The sequence below is a fragment of the Euprymna scolopes genome, chromosome 42 (assembly GCF_053919585.1).
Source record: "Euprymna scolopes isolate OS-2025 chromosome 42, ASM5391958v1, whole genome shotgun sequence".
Lineage (NCBI taxonomy): Eukaryota > Metazoa > Mollusca > Cephalopoda > Sepiida > Sepiolidae > Euprymna > Euprymna scolopes.
This window is the reverse complement of record NC_136523.1, coordinates 46,705,974-46,729,679: the sequence shown is the minus strand read 5'-3', so window position 1 is coordinate 46,729,679 and position 23,706 is coordinate 46,705,974. Positions and strand designations below refer to the sequence as shown.

General features: G+C 33.0%; 1 protein-coding gene across 13 annotated transcripts in view; it reads right to left on the bottom strand.

The window, feature by feature from the left end:
* Positions 1-23,706, bottom strand: part of LOC145267087 (dynactin subunit 1-like) — a 234,592-nt gene that overhangs the window by 189,968 nt on the left and 20,918 nt on the right. For all 13 annotated transcript variants that reach the window (XM_080123079.1, XM_080123080.1, XM_080123076.1 and 10 more), the window contains exons 2-3: positions 13,449-13,562; positions 7,616-7,731 (exon numbers count right to left, since the gene is read on the bottom strand). In XM_080123079.1, coding sequence (XP_079979205.1) covers positions 7,616-7,731; positions 13,449-13,545 — 213 coding nt within the window. In that variant the 5' untranslated portion in view covers positions 13,546-13,562. The remainder of the gene's footprint in view (positions 1-7,615; positions 7,732-13,448; positions 13,563-23,706) is intronic.

Below are 23,706 nucleotides of genomic sequence, written 5' to 3'. Positions count from 1 at the left end.
GGTTAAATCGTAATCCAGAGATTCTGCAATCTGTCATGAGTAATGTTTTGGATAGAGCACAAATAGGCACAAAAAGCACAAAGATTGTTTGAATATTTTATTTTTTTTTTTTTTTTTTTTTTTTTTTTTAAATTCCCAATGTCTTAGTTAGATTGTGCTAAAATTACAGAAAGATATCAAAAATAAAGACTGTATTTAAGTTCCAAACTCTTCAGTGACTTTTTGGACACCCTGTATAATATTTCGGCCTGTATATACGGTTTAATCATGTTGAAACACTGGTTTTCACCAGATCACCGAAGTTAAACAATGATGAGTTTGGCCAGTATCACATAGGTGACCATTTGGGAATACTAGACACTGTAAGTACCGTGCTGAGAAAGAAGTTTCCATGTTGGTATCTGGAGACGTGTTTAATTCACTGGGAGAGATGTACCCCTCAGTGTCCGTTGAGACATGCATCTAGAAGGATCACACTGATGAAAAAACCTGAGGTCTACTGTGTGCTGTGTCTTGTGGCAGTCATTGCATCAATTGAGATTAGCAGTTGTACCAAAAATGTGTGGTTGGTTCTACACAAAGTCTTCACCACTATAAACAAATCATCTGTGTGGATTTCCAAACAACTTAGATCTCATACGTCGAAATCAGCGGGAGTATCATTAATATTTCAACCTATGTACTCTCTGGTCTATAAAGATGAGATATGATAAAACAACAAATCTATATAAATCATTATGTACAACTTTACTGATCGGCTGATTTCCATTGTTAGCATTCTTACAGGAAAGATCAAATGAAGGTTGTCAACATCATAAGTTAAAATGATATTATGGAACTGGAACAAACTGGATTAGAACTCAGCACACCAGTCCATGTCAGCATCAATATAGCTATCACCTCCCTAGATAGTGTAATCTACACACTTTATCATGGGACTGCTTCTCAGATGACTATAACATGGTCGTTTTCAAGTCTAATGTAAATAAGTTCTTGCTGAGCAGGCCTCTTATACAATTAAACTATACCCAAGTTCCACCATTACTGATCATTATGATCAGTTATCGTCCACCTACAACTCATTGACCCTTATACTAGAGTGGAAACCTTATACAATTAAACTATACCCATGCTCCACCATTACTGATCATTATGATGTCTTATCGTCCACCTACAACTCATTGACCCTTATACTAGAGTGGAAACTACCTGGTGGCGTATGCGCAACATCAGGTAGTTTTGTGATAAAGGGACGTAACTCTTGTATTCACAATAATACAATGCAATTTCAGAACAATGTATTCAGATTTTATTTTCAATATTTAAAAAATATATTTCAATGGTATTTTTAATACTTAAAAAATAATTTAATGATATTTATTTTGATTTTTTTTTAAATCACAAAATTTACTGGACATAAAGAATGATTTTCAAGGCCCCTTCAAGATATTTACAAGACATTTTAAGTTTCAAGGATTTTTCAAGGTAATAATAGAAATAAGACCTTTAAAAGGCAAAAGTCAAAATTCAAGGGCTTTTGGAGTCTGTGTGAACCTTGCTATGAGCTGGATTTGTGGTTTTGCTTGGTATGACTGTTGCAACACTGACTAGATGGCTTGCCGAACAATTTCAGCATGGACACAACATGTATAGGACAATCACTGCGATGCAGAGAACACATACGTAATGCATGTTCACAATCAAACTTTACCAAGATATCGATTTTCATTTACTTTCAGTTTGGGTTAGCAGTATTTTTAACGAGAGAAGAGGAAAAAAATGCCTTAAATTATTCAATTATTTTTTTCCAAATAAACTGATGATGATCCGTTCTGATGAGCCGTTCCACTTAAGTTAACAAATTTACCGAACTTCCATTACTATCGATTACTATATTGTCCCTTTGACTACTCTACATTCTTTAACCCTTATCTTTGAGTGGCCTATCAGCCTTGATAAGTGGTGACGGTGTAAAAAAAAAAAAAAAAAAAAAAAAAAACTAAAAACAAAAAATTATTGATTCTCTCAAAAACGTCAAGATTTCCTCTTCTATACAAAAAGAGCCAAAGAAACACTAGAAAACTCCCAGATTCACCACTCCACGCAACCCCCCCTCAAAAAAAAAAAAAAAAAAAAAAAAAAAAAAACCCTAGCAACTCCCCCTTCTCCATACATACAAAAAAGAAAACTTCCCAATTTTCCCAACAGAGAATTTATTTTTCTGTTTCACTAATACATACACTGTATAATTTTTCTCCATCTCTCCCTTTTTCCTAAAAAAAAAAAAAAAAAAAAAAAAAAATCGCCAAGTCTAATAATAAACCAATAAAGACAACAGGAGCGCAGGTATAGAATAATATGGATCTAATTAAATCATGCTAAAACAGGCGTGCATATAAAACTGTGATATGTGGACATACAAACAAAATGTGTTTTAATAGTTTTTGACAAAAAAAAAATATGCACACAATTTTTTGAATTTAGAATATAAACTTTTGTCATTTATTTTGGTCTCTTCTGTGGAAAGCAACCATGTATTAAGTCGCCTGACAGGAACTTCTCATTTTAACCAACCATTTGTCCAAAACATTAACATGTTCAGTGTCATGACCATGTAATTTTGTTTATATATATATATATATATATATATATATATATATATATATATATATATTGCCTATAAAGAAACTGCTTAACCCTTCCAGCTCATTTACGAAGAATTGTTAGATTTTCTGTAAATTGGCAGAGGGGAGGGGAATAGGGCAAAGGGGGGTCAAAATCAAGTCGCTATGCTTAACTGTTAAAATAATACCTGGAAAAGAGTGTTGCAGACAAGCGTGCATCAACAACAAATATGATAGGAAATCATATACAAGATACATGCAAATCCAGAGCCTTTGACATAAAAATCTAAAATGATTTCTCAGGAATGAAACTCACTCTCCCCATGAAAATCAATACAACCAGCTAAGTATTGGAGCAGACTTCTTTCTATATGTGACACAATATTTTGGAAATGTTGAATATTAAAATATATTCATTTTTTTCTGTAAATGAAACCTACTATATATATCTTAATCACATTAAGGTTGGTTCATTTCAAAATTGTTTGATTCATAAATCCACTAGCGGTGCCCGGCGTTGTCCAGGTGTTTGGAGGTGTGCATTGAGAACAAAAAAAAATGGTAGTAGGCAGGCAGGCTCAAACCCATGACGTGAAGGCGAAAAAGAACGGGAAAGAAAACCCGATATCCTACCTCTACTCCACGATGCAACCGGAAGTGTAAAGCGTTCAAATTTAATTGAGTCAATCAAAAAGATGACTTGCAGAAATGGTGTTACTTTTAAACCTCCCACGAAGGTTGTTTTAAATGTGGGGGAAAAGCAGCTCCCCCCCACCAAAAAAAAGGGGGGCACTCTGGCAATATCCAAATAAATAGTAATTGTCTCAGTATGAATGGTTTCTCCTACATTGACCAAAGATCAATTACAGAACAGATACTAACCGATTGGAAGGCCAGGCGTCAAATATTTTCATTCAATTAGTTTCGCTTTATTTATATGAAAAAGACAAACAAACACCCAAAATGAGGGAATTTTTTAAAACTTGATAAAAAAAAAAAAGGATAGAAAAAGGCTTTATCATCCATTTACAAATCGGAAATATTATGATCTAGGAAGTAAACTTCTCCCGAAATCAAACAGACATTGGAACCCTAATTAAATACGCCTTTTGTGGACATATACAACCGCATGTGCCCATTTTGCCTTTTATATATTAGATTATCAAAAATGTGAACCACTGGGTCATCCATTCAGCTACAGACAGATTGTTTGAATCAAGAAAGGTGAGTTTGCATGCTAGTAAAATTCTAAAATGAAAACAAAATTAAAAATTAATACTTTTCTGCTCTTTTTTATACCCCTCACTCTTTTCTAAAACTAAAATGCGTGCAATTTTGTCTTAAAAAATAAATCTAACAAAGTTATCTCGTCGGATTTTTAAAGTCATCAGACAGAAAACTGCCAGGCTCACACTGCCATGAGAAAGCAAGTCGCACAATGACATCTCATCTTATACGGCCACATCACCTGCTGTCAATCATGCGAAATGCTACAAAATGTATCCTACATTGACATCAATACCCCAAAGGCATGTGGTAGGCCGCTTTAGACCTGGAAGGGGTCAGCTGATCATGACCTGATCCTGGAGGGTGGCACAAGTGAAATGGCAGCAGACAGGGAAAATTGGAAGTCATCCACGAAATGTCTAAACAAAGCAGGATTCAAGATGCCAAAAAAAGAAAAAAAATAATCGATACCGACTTTGAAGTAGACTATTATACATAGACATTTTAAAACTGCATTCAGTTTTTTGCTATTTGGAGGGGGGGTCGCGAGGGAATACTGTATTGCTCTTGGCATAAATATATTCCATTTTGTAGTTAAATTGTAAAAGTCTACTTGGTAACAGCTTCCAGTTTTAAATTTTAGATACTATATTGTAATTGGCATAAATATATTTCATTTTGTGATTAAATTGTAAAAGTTTACTCGGCAGCAGCTTCCAGTTTTAAATTTTAAAATTGACAAGCGATATTTATTAAAAAAAAAAACAAAACAAAACAGGGTTTTGAGAAGAGATGGGAGATAATCTTTTCACCAATTTGATGTTTTAAGAAAATCAAACTGGTTTTTATAACAGGAATTTTTTTTTTGTTTTATAAATAATCAAATCAAACTTTTTGTTTTGGAGGGCAATTACATGCGATTCTTCAATTTAATCGTAAAAGAAATTTTGTTAACTAAATTTGTTTGGAAAGTTCATTGGATCGAGTAACAAGTGAACATGGAATTCAAAAGCGGTTCCACATGTATATCCTAGTGTGTGTGTGTGTGTGTGTGTGTGTGTGTGTGCGTGTGCGTGTGAGGGTGGGAGCTCAGTTTGTAAGTGCCAAATATGCGTCTTTGTTGATTTGATCACGCTCTTTATCATGGGGATGGCTCAACAAGAACTTATTTACATTGGATTTGAAGAATACGATGTTGTATTCAACCAGGAAGCAGGACAGTAGAACAGTGTCCCACAAGCGGGCAGCTCAGGGAAAGAAGCTTTGTTCATGATATCTGTGTTTAGATTTAGGCACAGATAGAAAGTGAGGGAAAATCGTATATAGTGGTTGTAGCTAGCCGAGTGTTTTTGTGAAAGTTTAGCGGGAGGTGGAGAGGCATAGATTGGAGTTCAGTCAAGCACTATCCATGAAAATAATGATGTTTGTTACTTGTTTATCACTTCTTCCCAAGTTTTTCTTGTCTTTCCTCTATGAACTTACCTCAATGATAAAAGGGTTAGTTCTACTAACCCAAGAACTCCCATCGATTCTTTCAATGTAACCAAACCATAAATACCCTAAGGCTTAAGTTACAAATCCAATCGGAGAAATAATACATTCATTTGTAGCATTTGTTTAAAATAGGAATTGTAATGAATGCATAGAAGTTTATACAGATTTTCAATGTTCATTTTCAAGGCCTTCTCCAGACAAAATACAAGTTTTCAAAACAAAATATGAGCTTTGTTTTACAATCCACAGCAATTCGAAAAAGTGGTAAAAAAATCAAATACACAACAAATAAATGTTACCATCGCCAATAAAAGTTACCTAGCAACCTACCTGCATCATTTTTTTGGTGTTTTGAAGTAGTTTTAAATTTTTTCTTTTTATTTCATTTCAAATATTAACTCTCTTTACAGCTTTTAATTTCTAACCAAGATGGCTGCCATCTTGTCCAGTCCCGTCTGCGTAAGGAAAGTATTTTTTAGAGTTTTATTTATGGCGGCCGCCACTATTCTTCACACACACCAACCCAAAAAAAAATTGAATTAAAAATGAGAACAAAAATAAACGGAGATTTGAATTTTTATCACAAAATATGATAGAGGGAGGTAACTCTTGTATCCACATTGCTATGCAATTTCAGAACAATGTATTTCAATTTTATTCACAATAATAATATCTAAAAAAATATTTTAATGGTATTTTTATTAATACTTAAAAAATAATTTAATAGTATTTATTTGGATTTTATTTCTAATATTTCCACAAATTTTTACTGGACATGAAGAACACAATTTTCAAAGCCTTTTCAGGATATTTTCCATATTTTCAAAGATTTTTCAAGGGAATAATAGAAATAAGCCCTTTTCAAGGCAAAAGTAAAAATTCAAGGACTTTTCAAGTGTGTACAAACTGTGTAAAGAAGATAAGCTCCTTCTACCAGGCTAGAAAAATTACCAAACAGTAACCTATATCTACATAAAACCACTATTTTTGCACTAGTCTGTTCCTCTTGAGTTTCTAAACTAATATGTCCGCGCTGTCTACAAAACGCCATCGCTACAATGTTGTATCCATATGCTTGTTTTACAAGTACTGCCATGGAAAGTGCTCCAATGAACTTAGTGCACTTGTATCCCTTTAAGATAAATACCCTGACCAATCCAATAAACAGAAAAATTTTACCTATCTATATAATTATAAAACTCAAATGACCTTGTAACGAGTGTTGTAACCCAACATCCGGTTTACTACTTCCGGTTGCGCATGCGTACAGAAGCAAAGAATCGACGTGACAATAAAACGTACTGTTTTACGGTGTATGTTTTCAGCATCCAAATTGTTTTTGTTATCGCGTTTAAATATATCAAAATTTGAATTTAACTTTAAGTATTATGGTATCTGTTCAGTGCACATTTACCTATAATTATGGCAAACCAGTTATAATTCAATGACTTTCAAAAATAAACAATTATAAACAGAACGACTCATAAAAATCTATTTATATTCTTTTTTTCTGATTATATACTTTCATAGAAATGTTTCTGTTATATCACAAAAATTTGTTTTTCTTTACGTCACAAGTGTCACGCTCATACATTAATTCCTAGGCTAATGTACAATACTGACCCATCGGGTCACGGGTAATCTAGTTCATTATAGAGGTTCCCAGATCCGGAAAAAACTTTCTAGTTTAATAGCTTTTTTTTTGGTTTGTTTGTCTTTGAAATTCCTTTTCTGTTCAGTTGCAGATTGTACGAACATGCAAAAATTTAAATGTAATGTGAACAAACATCTTGCCATACAAGTATCCACCTAGGATGTCTCCTATAACTCAAGCCCTTACTCACAGTAGCCGCTTACATTTGTGTCAATATGACTCGTTTGTAGTAGTTATCACCCTTGGGGGAAAAAAGGAGATCCACCATGACAGTTTGGGAGGTATACAAAACATGTCTTGTATCATAAATTTTAGTCATCACGCATGCAGCAGCTTCTACCTTGCCATTTTGCCCTATGGCTCCAATTCATGGCTCCCCCTCCCCTGTAAAATGATGTAGAAGAAAAAAAGAAATGCAGTTCAAAATATAATTTAAAAATAGAATATTTGAAGCACAAAAACATTCTAATTAAACAATAGTGCATTAGTAATTAATTCATTCATTAAAAATTAAAGTTCACAAAAGCAACACACGACATGACAGAAAGCCGACACACATGGCGGTAAGAAAAAAAGAAAAAAAAAATTGATCCAGAGTACACCTCAAAATTTTTACCTGCGATTGTCGCACAAAGATACCATGATTCTCAGGGCTCTGGAAGTAAGTCTTCCCCTGCACGGTTCCATTGTTCTTGCCTTTCGCTTCGTCCAACACAACTCCAACCCATTTACCTAAGAAAAGAAAATATATACTTATAAAACAATATGTTGTGTACTGTAATGGAAAATTAACTCTCTTAAGCATTCAGAATTTATTATCAAATTATTTTCTTTTTTTCTTTTTATAAGAGTCACCACTTATAAAGACCCGGAGGCCACTTGAGGATAAGGATTAATGAGTGTACAGTAGTCAATGGGACAATATCATAGTAATCATTAGTAGTGAAAATTTAGTAAATTGGATTACTTAAGGGAGAACGGTTCATCAAGAACTTGTTTACGTTGGACTTGAACATGACTAAATATAATAAATAAATATGACCAGAAAGTACAATAGTAGGCCTCTATTAGTCAGGGTCGACCAAAGGATGCAATAGCCACGGTTGATGTGAGAAAGAACATACGAGGTGTCTTCAATAAGTTTCCAGACTTTTTTTGAATACGCACTTCTATCGATAGTACACACATGAAACTAGTCCCTTTCGAAGTAATCGCCTCCGGCTGCAATGCACTTGTACCATTCCAATAACTTCTGGAAGGCTCCATGGAATTCCTCTTGTGTGAGTATGTCAATGACCCTCATCGCAGCTTTTTTCATCTCCTCAATGGTCTCATAACGACTGCCTCTAAGGTTTTCTTTGAACTTAGGGAATAACCAAAAGTCACAAGGAACAAGGTCTTGACTATATGAAGGATAAGGAACTATCTTGATGCCCATCTTGGTCAAATAGTCTGTGGCAAAGATGGAGTTGTGGACAGGTGCATTTTCCTGGTGGAAAGGATTTGAAAATGCTGACCTCTTCTGATAGAATCTCTTCCTGAACTCCCTTAAAACCTCAATAAAATATTCCTAGTTGAATGTCTGTCCAGTTGAAATCCAGTGCATGTAGATCATGCCCGTGCTATCAAAGGGGAAAAAATAAAAAAATAAATAAAAGGGATCATAGTTTCTGGGTGGATTTGCTCTGTCTGACCTTGGGTTTGAGAGTCAGTACGCTTCCAGAGAACTCTCTTTCAGTTTCTGGATCATAGCAGTAGATCCCGTTTTCATCGCAAGTCATCAGAGCATCAAGAACTGTGGGATCTGAATTGATCAGCTTGACCATCTTCCTGCTGTCATGACGTCTTTCTGATCTTCTCTGAGGACTCTTTGTGCAAATCTTCAATTCCCAACGAATAATTGTGTGTACAGTTTCCACACTGACATCAAACTGTGCACTTACTGTCTCTATAGACACACGATGGGTCTTACCTATGAAATTTTTTTATTTGGCTAATCAACTCTGATGTTCAGACTTCCTTACTCCTCCCACACCTCTCATCATCCTTCACAAACTCTCTGCCTTCCTCGAATCTCTTATGCCACACAAAGACCGATAATTGATTCATGCAAGATGGTCCAAAAGCAGTCTGAAGTATTCCATATATTTCTGTGCCATTTTTTCCAAGTTTAAAACAAAATTTTATTGCATATCATTCTTGTAACGTGTCCTCACATCCAGATTGCATTTTTGGAATTCACCAGTTGTGACAATCAGGCTTTAGTAGGGTGTATTCCAATTCTTGCTGTAGCTGTTCATTTGAACCTGAAATCATAAAAATTGGTCATTCATCTCATAAGATGTATAACAATAACATACTGAATTTTCAAGCATCTACGACAATTTTAAATGCCTGTACAAAAAAAGTCTGGAAACTTATTTAAGGCATCTCGTAGCACATTGTCATTAACCAAATGTTTCTCTATCTTTTTTTCATGGTACATAGCAAGCCTCTGTCAGTCTGGGTCTGCCATGTGTGATGCATACTTAGCTTAGGTATCCTGGCTGTCTGAAGTGTCCTTTCCAGGTTGAAGGTTTAGTTGATGGAGTGTTCATTTATTCATTTTGTATGAATCAGATTCTATTTTTGGCATTGATCTCCCTGATATCTTTCTAGATAGAATTTTTCTAGGAAGACCTCGGCTACTTACATGTGAAGGTCGCAACATTCTAAGTGAAAGTGTTTCTATAGCTATACGGCATAATCACATTGACACACTGGTTCTCACTAGATCACCGAAGTTAAGTCACGTTGAGTCTGGTCAGTACCAGATGGGTGATCAAATACCAGGTGCAAATGAAGGGAGACAAATATAATGACTAAGTTTAAAATGCAAGAGTAAAGTATCATGGTTCAATTGTGGTCTAAATGTGATGTTAGGCTGTATAAGAGTGTTAACTTTGGTCAAAATCCTTTAATATGCTGAATGCCGTCACAAGTAAGTTCTGGAACAAATCTTCACTGACTTTGCATGCAAAATTGACTGCCTGAGAACTTCTGCAACTCTACTAGACATTTGTCTCTTCATCCGCCTGATTGCAACCCTGTGGACTATAATATGTGGAGCATAGTCGCGAAAGATATCAACCATATTGCCAGCAACACCACTCGCTGAAGTCCAACTCTATTTCACTGTGCCCCAACCTGTCACATCAGGAGGAAGCCTCACATACCTCATTGCAAGGATTTAGTCCACAACATATTCGTCTACATTGCACCGTAGAGAAATTATTGTTGATTTTATAAAACTATTTTTATATAATGACTTTCATTAAAGTTTAAAATGCAAAAGCCAAGTATCATGGTTCAACTGTGCTCTAAACAGAAACACTCATTTCATGAACAGTATTCTTCTTAAAATTTATTTTATTAACATTTAAAAATTTTCTTTCATAAAGTTCAAAGTTCTGCTGCTCTGCTTGCATTGTTTAAAAATAAAAGTTATTTAAATTTCTTTTTTTCTTTTTAAAATAAGTTATTTAAAAAGTTTATTTCATAAAGTTTTGTAGTGTTTAAAAATAAAATACTTATTACCTTCAGTAATCTATCTGTATAAAAGCCAAGTACATCCAAGGATGGAGTACTGCTGCCACATCTGGGCAGGAGCTGCTAAAAACAGCCTATCCTGCCTTGACAGAGTACAAAATAGACTTCGTGGTTTGGTGGGGGATGCCCTTTTCTCTTCCCTACAGCCTCTCTCCCACAGAAGAGACGTTACGAGCCTGTCTTTGTTTTATCGTTATTTCCATGGCAAGTGCTCGTCTGAGCTCCAATCTCTCGTCCCCCCCTTGCCAATCTTTCACGTCTGGCTGAAACTACTGTCAATAATTTTCCCCACTCTTTATCTGTGCCTAAATCCAAACGCAGATTCCATGAGCAGAGCTTCTTTCTCAGAAGTGCACGATTGTGGAACTCTCTTCCGTTCGCCTGTTTCCCACCTGACTACAACTTAGATGTCTTCAAATCCAACATAAACAAATTCCTGGCAAACCACCCTTTTAAGTAAGACACTATCAAATCTCCAATACTAATGATTACTACAATACTATCTCATTGATTACTGTACACGCAATAACCCTTATCCCTGAGTGGCCTCCGGGCCTTGATAAGTGGTGATCCCCATGTAAAAAAAAAGTAATTATTCGTTAACATTAAGTGAAACAAATGAAGCATTCATGGTCCCCAGTGAGTGCACCGCGAACGAGGCATAAAAAAAATGACAAAGTTCAGCATTTGTCCCCCCCCTCCCCCATTTAGCCCCAAGAGTCCCCAGGGAACATCAAATCCTGGTGAAAATGAACAAACTGTGCAGTTTTAGGCCTTAACATATGTAAATTTGAGTTCTGCACCATGCAAAAAATAAAAAAATAAAAAATGATGAAGTCCATCATTTGACTCGCCCCAAAAGTCTCCAAGGTCTTAACATATTTAAATTTGCGTTCAACACCATGCAAAACTGCTAAATAGACATACACAGAAAATTTTGGACAAATATGGTAAAATAGTCCCAAAAATGGAGTGTTTTTATTAGCCTGAAAAGTATAGACAAACAAAATTATATAGAAATCAGTTAGTTACAACTTTTCAGAAAGTTTTATAAGAATCCAAGGCATCAATTTTTTTTTTTTAATAAGCACAGAAGTGTCAATTTTAGCCATTTTAGCCCGAAAGGTATCCCTGGGGGGAGGGGGACAGGAGTTTTCTCAGAAAATTCATTCTGTTACTTTTTTTTACTCATATCATGTTTAATGTTTATGCAAAATTTCAAAACATTCCAAGGTGTAGTTATTGAGAAAAGTGTGGACAGACAGACGGACAAGGGTGAATTACAGGTCCACCTTCCTTTTGTCGGGGGACCAAAAAAAAAACAGAAAATGAAACTCTTTAATCAATCATATTGATGTCCTAATGGTAACCTTCGTAACTTTTTTTTTTTTTTTTGAGGCCACTCAGGGTTAAGGGTTATTGCGTGTACAGTAATCAATGAGATAGTATTGTAGTAATCATTAGTATTGGAGATTTGATAGAGTGCCTTACATAAGAGGGCGGTTTGTCAGGAATTTGTTTATGTTGGACTTGAAGACATCCAAGTTGTAGTCAGGTGGGAAACAGGCAAATGGAAAAGAGTTCCACAGTCGTGCACTTCTGAGAAAGAAGCTCTGCTCATGGAATCTACGTTTGGATTTAAGCACAGATAAAGAGTGGGGAAAATTATTGACAGTAGTTTCAACCAGTGTATCTCTTAATGTCCCGACCAGTCATGTAAGAGTTACAGCCCCTGTTCTGACTTTTTCGTTTAATGTAAACATCTGCCTTCCAACTAGTATATAATAAAACTGATTTATAATTTAACTAGCCTGAGTGCCCGGCGTTGCCCAGGTGTTTGGAGATGTGTGTTGAGCAAATAAAAAAAAATAAAAAATGGTAATAAGCAGGCAGGTTCGAACCCGTACCATGAAGGAGGAAAAGAATGTGAAAAAAATAAACATGACGTCTTTGTCATTGTGTCCATCGACAAACCGGAAGTGGCAAAGGTTTGAATTAAGACTAGTCAATCTAAAAGAGAGGATGACTTCCGAAAATATAGGCAAAAAAGCAACCCCTTGTAGAAAAGTGCCCAGTTGAGTGTGAAAGAATTAATGTGTTCAGCCAATTTTTCGATATTTGTCATCCGAAGGGGCGGCTTCAAAACGATACAGATCGTGGAAATCCATCGCCTCTGTCGAAAGTTTAAGACAGACATACAAACATACATACAGACATTAAAACAGACAGGTGAGATTTATATTATAGATTAAAATTCTACTCAATTTTCCATAATTTTTGGTATAGATTAGTGGTGCGACGATTAATTGGAATCAGAATCATTAATCGTAAGAATCGTGTATTTTGGGGGGGAATCGGAATCGAATTGTTAAAAAATACCTTAGATTTACGATTCTTTCATTACGATTCTCTTATATTTTTAAGTTGAATTGTTTGTTTGAAGTGAAATTAATGCTGACAAAAATTTGATAAAAACGTCATAGAACTTTTCATAACATATTTAATGATATACAAGAATTTTATTAACTACTTTAAAGGTAATCTTTATCCTAATGAGTTGTCTTATTCCGTCACATACATAGGCGCTGTCTGTTTTGAAACTTCGAGGCCCATGATTAGTTATTTGTTTGCACTGTTGCGAAACTTTAGAGGCCGCGAGGTAACATTGCTTTCATTTGTGAGTGAAGTTTATTTATGTATAAAACAGCCTAACTACGTCCATGAAAAAGTTGATGAATACTTAACCCTTAGAGAAAAAAGATTTTACAGTGCTCTCATTGCGAGTAAATTATGTTAAAAGTGTTTTTTTTCCAACCATATATATCAATCTACAAACACCAAATTTTTTTTTTTAATCTTACCTGTGGAAAAGAGGGTGGTGCCGATATAAGCCACCCTTCCAAATACCCCTTTACCAATGACCTCCACCCGGGTTCCCACCTTGATCCGATCACTCATTTTCGGAGTGGGCGAGCCTGAAAAGAAAAAAAAGATATTTTATCGTAATTGCAAATAATAAAAATCAAGTTGGAAACATTAATAAAAAAAATTGTTTTCAAATACGTCTGTATACAATCTAGCATTAAGATCACTTGATCAACTGTCACCAAACTGGACCAAGCATAACTGCACGATACTATCAACTTTCCACACCCAAAGTGTTAGGAAGTGGGGGTAAAAAAAAAAAACAGGAAATAAGCTAATCAGCAGAACGAAGTTATAAGAAGTGCGGTTAGTGGAAAGACAATGGGGGGGGGGAGTTGTTCACCAAGGCACACAAAGGAAAGCTGAAATAGGATCATTAATAAAGGTGTGGTAGTAACTGGAGCAAAAAGATCAGACAGAGTTAGTTTACAGAGAGTTTTCGGAGTGGCAGCAAGTCAAGGACAGTTTTTGAGTTGGGTCAACTGACAGCAGGTTGCAGTTGGAATCAGATCAAGGGAGCTTTAGTAGGCAGAAATGAGGAAATTAATTTATCAACTGACAAATGGCTAAGATGTAGATGTTAGTTTTCAAAAATGGTGGAACGCACACACACAAAGTGACATATATATATAAATACACACACACACAGACATATATATATATAACTACACACACGGATAACTCCAGATGTGTTGGAGTTTGCGTTTTCTAGGTTTTCTCTTGCATTTTTACTTATTTGTTTGTAGACTTATCCTCATCTTTATAGTTGTTGTTTCACCATGTTTCGGACAACTATTCCTCAGGCCTTTTTCAGGTGGTTAACCATGATGGGATAGGAATGCTGATGAGGATAACAGTTCACAAATAAATATACAAATTACTCATCTCAAACGATTCCAATAAAAAAATAATATATAATAATAATACCATTCGGTATCGACAATAGAAGACCAGATTAGAATGAAAGATTTATAGACAAAAAAATCCAACCTTCGAGGCCCATGGCACAGTAGATAGAAGCGTTGAATCTCTACAGTTTCAGGTGAGCACTATCTGAAGATAGCAGTTTCAATCAATACCGAAATCAGACCAGATGATTAGTTGGCCAAAAACGTGGGAAGACAACAATAACTATGAAAGGCAGTAATTACTAAGGATAGTTAAGAGACTCAGTATCCTATCCTATCTCAGTTAACCACCTGAAGAAGGCCAGAGACATACTTGGCCAAAACATGATGGAACAACTATGAAGATGAGGATAACTGTTCACAAATAAATATGCAAATTACTCATCTCAAAGGATTCCAATAAAAAAAATAAATATATAATTCTTTTATGTTTATTTTTTATACCGTGCTCAGTCCCTTGGCAGTCACCAATATGAAAGCTGTCAACACGGCTAGAAGAGAAAGAAAACCATGGCTCAGCATTGAAGCAACTGTTGTTAAGCAAGACGGGGTACATGGTTTCATAACTAAACTTGATCAAAAATCAGTCATTATCTAATTTAGAACAGATTTAAATTTGGGATATCCAGATCTGTACTAAAAAAAAATTTTTAAAAAAAAAAAAAAAAAAAAAAATCACTTTTGGTGATAATTTGGATTCAGTTTATCCTAGAGACAAACTGCTTGGGCCATATTGTAGCTACTGAAGTCCTGCATCCGATATGAACTTCTGATTTTTTTTTTTGCAAATTTGATGTATGGATCTGATACTCTTGAATAGCAGTAGTCACCCTGCAACATTTTAGTCCGACCTGGGACACCATCAAAGCAGATGTCAACCCTAGCTTCGGGCCATAGGTCTACAACATCATAGTAATCATTAGTAGTAGAAATTTGGTAAATTGGATTACTTAAGCGGATAGCTCATCAAGAACTTTTTTCCGAGAAGCGATCGGTCGGCTCACTCCTTATAACTTTTTATATCACGTCTAAATGATAATATCTACGAGTTAACGGGGGTCGCCTGTCTATTTAATTTGCCAGAGTTTGAAAAGCTAAATATTCCAAATTTTTCGATCGCCGCGTGTGGATTGGGCTTTTTCCTATAATAAAAGCGAAACGAAGCTTAAGACATCGTTCCCAGTGCAATCGCCGGGAACGTCCAAAAGCAATCAGCTTTGATTAATGCAGAGTTTCTCCTTATATCAGACAATTGCTATTCAATTTTGACAGTCCCTTTTTTATGGGGAGCTGGTTTCCCCCCCCCCCCAACATCTTGGGGAAACAAAAAATAAAAAAGCTGCCCCGCAGTAAATAAAATACTGCCCTGCAGTGAAAGTTGACCTCATTAAGTCATTAAGTAATACTTAAATTCAAACATGTTTCCGTTACTATTTCTTGGTGGCCCAGTGGTTAACGTTGCACTTTTTTTTTTCACACTTTAATTTCCAACTTCGCCTCAAGGGTTCGGGTTCGATCCTTCATACTTATCTACCAAAACTTCTTTTTTTTATTTTATCCCCCCCCCCCCAACACAAACACCCGAGCAACGATTTTTTTTATTATTCTTTTGTTTGGATTTACCCCAAACCACACACCTCCAAACCACCTCAGCAACGCCAGGTACCCCCGCTCTATAATATAAATCTCACCTGTCTATTTAAATGTATGTATGTATGTATGTATGTATGTATGTATGTGTGTGTGTCTGCCTAAAACTTTCGACAGAGGCGATGGATTTTAATGAGATCAGTATCATTTTGAAGCTTGACCCTTCGGGCAACAAATATCAAAAATTTGACCAAAAACATTAATTCCTTCATGCTCAACTGGGAACTTTCTACAGGGAGGGTCAGTTTTTTCACTGACATTTTTTGCAAATCATTCAACCGTCGCATTCACGACGTCAGATTAAAGGCATTATTTCGACCGCCTGTGACACCACAACCACCGTAGGCACATCGGTAAGACAGTTTTTTTTTTTTTGTAACCTTTTTTTCTACTGGAGCATTACGGGTTCGAGCCTGCTTACTACTCCTATTTTTATTTTATTTTTTTTTTTTGCATTTACAATTTTCCTTTTTTTCTTTTTTTTCTTTTTAAATTAAACTAACACCCTTACACATACCTCCACTTTCTTTTCCACTTTCGCGTCACGGGTTCGAGCCTGCCTGCCTACTACAACTTTTTTATTTTTTTTGCTCAACACACTTCCAAACACCCGGGCAATGCCAGGCACCCAGGCTAGTCTATAATATAAATCTCACTTGTCTGTTTAAATGTATGTATGTATGTATGTATGTATGTTCATCTGCCTAAAACTTGACAGATGCGGGATTTTCATGAGATCAGTATCATGTTTAAGCTCGACCCTTCGGACTACAAATATTGAAAAATTGGCTAAAAACTTTAATTCTTTCACCCTCAACTGGGCACTTTTCTACAGGGAAGGGTTCACTTTTTTCACCGATATTTTTGAAAGTCATCCCCTCTTTTTGATTGACTAGCCTTAATTTACGCATTCGTCACTTCCAGTTTGGCAATGGATACAACAGCAAAGATGTCATGTTTTTCTTTTTTCATATTCTTTTCCTCCTTCGCGGTACAGGTTCAAGCCTGCCTGCCTACTACCACTTTTTTTTTTTTTTTTTTTGCTTAACACTCACCTCCAAACACCAGGCAACGCCGAGCACCCAGGCTAGTCTAATATATAAAAGGGAAGATGTGTATTAGTTTGTATGTGAGTGTGTGTGTTTGTATGTCCACCAAAAACTTTTCACAGACGCATTGGACTGTGACAGAATTAGTATCATTAGAAAGATTAATCTCGACAAAAAATATCTAAAAATTGGGCAAAAAGATTAATTCCATGCTGGTTAACTGGGCTGCTTTTTGCAAGGAGGGGTCAATTTTTACGTCGACATTTTTGCAAGTCATACGCCTAGCAATCTTAATGTACGTTTTAAAAACCTTATTTCAATCCGTAATAAGTCGTCGTGGCCATGACAGCTAGCGTGTTAGCTTTTTTCACCTTTTCCTCTTTTGCATTATAGGTATAAGCTGGTCTACTGCGGCTAATTTTTTTTTTTTGCGCTCACTTGGGCATTTGCTAATTTTGACAAAAAGACCAGATTTTTTTTTTTTTAAGAGCTGGAGGGGGTTGCTCAATATCCTTAGTATAGCACCTCTCTCCATCCGGGCAACACTGGGTATCCATGCTAGTAATATAATAAAGTATAAGTAGAATTAAATTCTCGAGTGCTGATTTAATTAGTTGAAAGAAGCTATTATATGATTGGTGTGTTGATCCAAATAAATAATCCAAATAGAAAAATAGATATAAAAACATTACTTATAATCAGATATATTTATAGAATAAATTTGAATATGAAATAGGGTAGTATAATTTTTTAAATTTTTTTTTTTTACATTTATTAGGGGTTAATAATTTTATTTTGTAATTATTGATTATAATATATTAAACTATCAAATTAACATATGGATTTGGGGTTGTGCAGTTTGAAATATTCAACTATTAATCTAATTGCAATATTTAAACATGTTAAATATTAGTTCATATTAAAATTTCAAATTATAAAAAAAACAAAAAAGTAAATAGGAAGCGACAAGAATATAAAATATTATGTTATAACAATATTAACAAATCTTAAAATAAGAAATGCAAAATAAATAAATTATCAAATATTCATTTAAATATTCATTTAATTAAAATAATAAATTATATGATTAGTATACTTTAAAAATAAATTCAAGTAGAAACATGATTTATTCAAGTTAAATAAACTGTACTAACTAGGTTAACTAATTTGGGAAATAATTATTAATATTGATTGAACAATGTTTGTATATAACATTTACAGATGAGAAAAAAAAAATTAATTTTCAGAGTAAAACTTTCAAAATAAATAGATGAATAAAATAAAAATAAAATAGTAATTAAGTAAATAAAATTAAATATAAAGCTGATAAGGTTATCTATAAATATAAAAGCGAAAATGTGTGTTGATGTGTGTGTGTGTGTGTGTGTGTGTGTGTGTGTGTGTGTGTGTGTGTGTGTGTGTGCATGTATGTATGTATGTGTGTGTGTGCGTGCATACTTTTTGTCCGTCTGCAAAAGGCTTTTTTCGCCAGCCTTCTTGCTCGGCTCGCTCCTTAAAACTTTTTATATCACGTCTAAATCGTAATATCTAAGACTTAACGAGGGTTGCGTGTGTATTTAATTTGCCCAACTTTTACCAGCAATTTTTCCATCGGTGCATCTTCGAAAAGCGAATGATGGGGCGGGGGGGAAACAGTAACTGGCTTGCAGCGCAAAATTAGGTCAAACATCACGCCACTTAACTTCCTCACACCTGTCAATTTCACTTTATAAACCTTAACTTAACACGCTTATCAATTCTTCTCCCCTCGTGGCAGAAATGGTTAGGTGCCTGGCTTTTTTTTCCCCCTTTCGTTTCCACCTTCGCGTCAAGGCTTCGGGGGTTCAATCCTACCTTCCTACTAAAACTTTTCTTTTTCTTTTACACCTCCAAGCACCCGGCTAACATTTTTTTTTTTATTTTAACACACACACACCTCCATACACCCGAACAATGCCGGGTACTCTAGCTAGTAATTATATAATAGCTCAAATTAAAATCAAAATAATTTTTTATTATTAATGGATATAAATTAAAACAAAATAAAAGTAAAACAAAATTGAACAAAATATACACATTACTTGATGAATATGATAGATTGAAGTAAAATATAATGTCAATAATTAAATAATACAATTAAATAATATTAATACAAAAGAATAGGTTAAAGGATATTAAATACTTTATTACTGTAGAATTTACAGATAAAATATAAAATAAATTAAATATGGGATCTAATTTCAATATATTAGGATACAATATAATTAAAATTGGGATGTATTTGAATTCAATAAATTAGAGTAGATGAAATATATAAATAGAAGGATAACTAATAGACATACCACCTTATCGTTGATTTGATTATAATTTAACTTACACAATTGATAAATAAAGCTCATAAATATATTTTAATTTGAATTGAAATGTTTTAAATGTTAACATTATTCAATTTAAATAAATAATCAATTTATACAAATTGAATTAATAAATAACTAATATATAATAAAATAACAATAAAACTAGATAAACATATTTATCAATAATAAAAAATTGTTCAATATAACAAGGTTTGATAAAGGGAAGTAACTCATTTAAATATAAAAGTGAATTATCAATCTTTATCTGTTTTTAAATAAATTACGATAAAATATTACAAAGGGGAATTTTATATTAAGAAAAATGAAAAATAATTAAATGACAATAAAAGAATTATAATTTATGTAATAATAATTTTAATTAAAATAGTAATGAAAATAAATTATATATGGATATATAATTTAGATAAATAAAAAAGAATTTTTTATTAAGGGAATATCAAATACTTTATTATTACTTTTGAATTTATGGATAAAATTTAAAATAAATTGAGTATGGGATCTAATTAATATATTAGAATACAATAAAAATAAAAATTAGAATATATTTGAATTCAATAAATTAGAGTAGAGGAAATATAATTATGGAAGGATAACTATACTAGAAATACCAGCTAATCGTTCATTTGAATATTATAATTTAACTAAGATTAACTCAAATATAGAGTAATTTATATTGAAATATTAATATTTAATTTAAATAATATAATCAATTAAAATACAAATTGAATTAATAAATAATATGTAATAAAATAAAACTAGATAAATATATTATTTATCAATACAATAAAAAAAACGTTTAATAAAACTAGGTTGGATAAAGGGAAATATCTCATTTAAATTTAGAAATTGAATTATCAACCTTTAACTGATTTTACACAAATTACGATAAAATATTACATTGGAAAATTTTATAATGAAAAATTAAATGACAATAAAAGAATTATAGTTTATGTAATAAAATATTTCATTAAAATATTAATAAAATTGAATTTAGATCAAATCAATTGTTATTACTGGAAATAAAATACATATATTTTGTCATTAGTTCGTATAAAAATTAAATAAATATATATGTTATATATATTACGATTATTAATATTATCTAAGTAAATATAAATAGATTAATTATAATAAAAATATTAAATATTTATATTAGTGTATATCAAAATGAATATGATTTATTAATACGGAAATTAAAATTTTAGTGACTTTAATTGAAAATTCAAAAGATGGCATAATAAAAGATTAAAAAAAAAAAATACTTGCAACTTCTCTAATTTTCGGATTTTGTAGTCATGCTCAAATACATTTTCTTTTAATGGAGTTATAGTTTCTATTTCTTCTGAGGAGTTAAGGGCAGAATAGATTCATTGATTGATATAATAAACTAATCATTTTGCGCTACGAAACAGTTGCTGTTAAGAATTGTGAATGTCAACAAAATTAAAGGAATAAAATGTAAGATGGTCAACATCGTAGAATTTGGAATATAGACTTTTGCCATTTATTTTTTATATGCTCTGTAATTACATTGAGCTTCATAAATTAAGGATTGATATAAATAAAAGATGAAAAAAAAACATTTCGACAGAAGTATGTAATATATATATATATATATATATATATATATTAGTGTTGGGATGAGTAATCAGAATCGGAAAAATCGGAAGATTTGGGGGTATCGGAATCGGAAAAATTGATGCCTATTTTCCGATGCCAAAACGATTCTTTTGTCTTTTTTTATTTGATTTTGTTTAATTTTTTTGTAAGTTTCCAATTACTTTTTTATTGTATTTGAAAGATACAAGCCTAAGGTTAATTTTCAAAAGGAAAAAATATTTGTACACGTGAAAAAAAAAAAAAAAATTAGAATGAAAAATGTTTTCACGACAACATTCCGAAATTGACAAATTCAGTTAAATTTCAAAGATAGTTAATAAAGTAAAGTGCTAAGATATTGAATTAAATAAAATAAAAATAAAAACACTGTACAAAAAAAATAGCTTAATTAGCCCCCAAAAGCGAGAGATTCTGGTTTTGCACAAACAACAACAAAGAAAGCCATCTAAGAATGCATTCTACGGAAGCCCAAAATGTCAGAAAGTCAAAAGGCTGTCTGAAAATGATGCCAGGCAGTTAGAGGGAGTTAGTATACTTTTTACCATTTTTAATTAAATTATTTTTCTGTGTTCCTGCTTTTAATTTTTTTTTTTTCAAGATTATATAAAAATTATGTTACACTGAAAGTTATACGTTTATTCAAGCAAGGAAAATATTAGAATCTTTAAGGACTTTTTCAGAATGTTCCTGAAAAAAAATAAATGTTTCTTTTTATATTGTTACACTTTACGGTGCTTTATTTATACAAAAAAGCATTTTTAATTCATTCATTTTTTTTTCTTTTACTACTGAGAAAACCATAATTTTAGTAAAGGTGTTTTATGTTTAAACTAAATACATTTCCACTAAGATTCAAATAAAAGATAATGTGTTCATTATATTCCGTGATCATTATTTGATAAATACTGAAAATTTCATTAAAATTGGTTAATTTCCTGATCTTTGGTGAATTTTTAAGTAAAGGGACGGTGAAAACATTTATACAGTTTGAGCAGCAGCTATTCATTTTGCTCGTAGCTAATATATATTTTAACACATCTTTATTCCTATATAATTTTTTAATGTAACTCACATTACAGCATGGTTCTTAAAATAGTACTATACTTTTTATTATTAATTTATTTACTTATTTATATATCTATATACTAATAGGATATTGTGTGTGTTATTTTGTGTGTCACGCTTACATCTGAGTGATTGTCGTTTAATTGTTATGGACTTTCATTTCTTGTAATAAATAATTTTACCAAGAATTCTTTATAAGACACTTTATCAAATCTCCGTTACTAACGTTTACTACGATATTATCCCATTGATTACTGTACACACAATAACCCTTATCCCTGAGTGGCTTCTGGGCCTTGATAAGTGGTGACTACCATGTAAAAAAAAATAAAATAAGTTTTGGTTTTAATTATAACTGAAGGAACTCAAGATAGATATATATATATATATATATTTAGTGGAAATGGTAATTAATAAAAACTGAAGAAAGTGCTCAATACTGTTGTAGAGCAAATATGCGTTTTGTTTTTTATTACCGTATCTTTCTGTTAAGTTACATTATTGTTTCAGCTACCCGGCCGTTTTTTTTGGCCGTCTGTACACACACATTTTTTTCATAAGTTTTGGTTTCAGTTCAAGTTGATGCCCCCAAGTCATATGGATATATTTTTTATTTTTGAAATCGCAACTTTATAACATAAATCGATAGGACATTAGCTCTATAATAATATACACGAAATCTGCAAGAATGAAAATATATTTAAGCATACTTTACGACCGGGCTACGTCGGCCATCCCTGCTAGTTAGATAAATACTTTTGCAGTTTTAACAAAATAACTACAATAATATCAGAGCATCTCCATTTATGCCGAACATCTACAGAATGTCAACATCAATATATATATATATATATATATATATATAAAAGCAAAAGTGTATGTATGTATGTGTGTATGTTTGTGTGTCTGCTAAAAACTTTCGACAGACTGAACAAAAATTGACAAACTTGGTCTCATATGAAAGCCCCATCCTTCGCCCGACAAATATTGAAAAATTGGCCAAAAACGTTAATTTTTTCACCTAGAAATCAACACTTTTCTACAGGGGGGGGGGCAGCAAAAACAGTCCTCTCATGACGAGATCAGTTCTACGCATGCATCAGCCGACGGCATGACCTGATTTAGTTTAAATATTTGAAGAACTGACATAATTTCATGTGTGTTGTGTTAGGTCAAGTTGGTTCATTCATTATCTAAACGTTTTGGGTTCGAATCGTGGTGTGAGATTTTTTTTTTTTTTCTTCGATTTTTTAAATTTTAATATTGAAGCAGTGTTATTTAAGCCATTTTTCACGTAACGTTCGTTTTTCTGTTTTTTTTTTTTTTACTTTGCTTATTCTTAGGTTTTAATTAACACCCCCACCCCGACGACCCCACACACCCAAAAACACCCGGGTACCCACCGATTTTTTAAATTTTAATATCGATACAGGCTTATTTAAGCTATTTTTCACGTGTTTTTTTTTTTGGGGGGGGTATTTTTCAGATTTTTTAAAGCAGTTTTAATGTTCGTTTCTTTTGTTT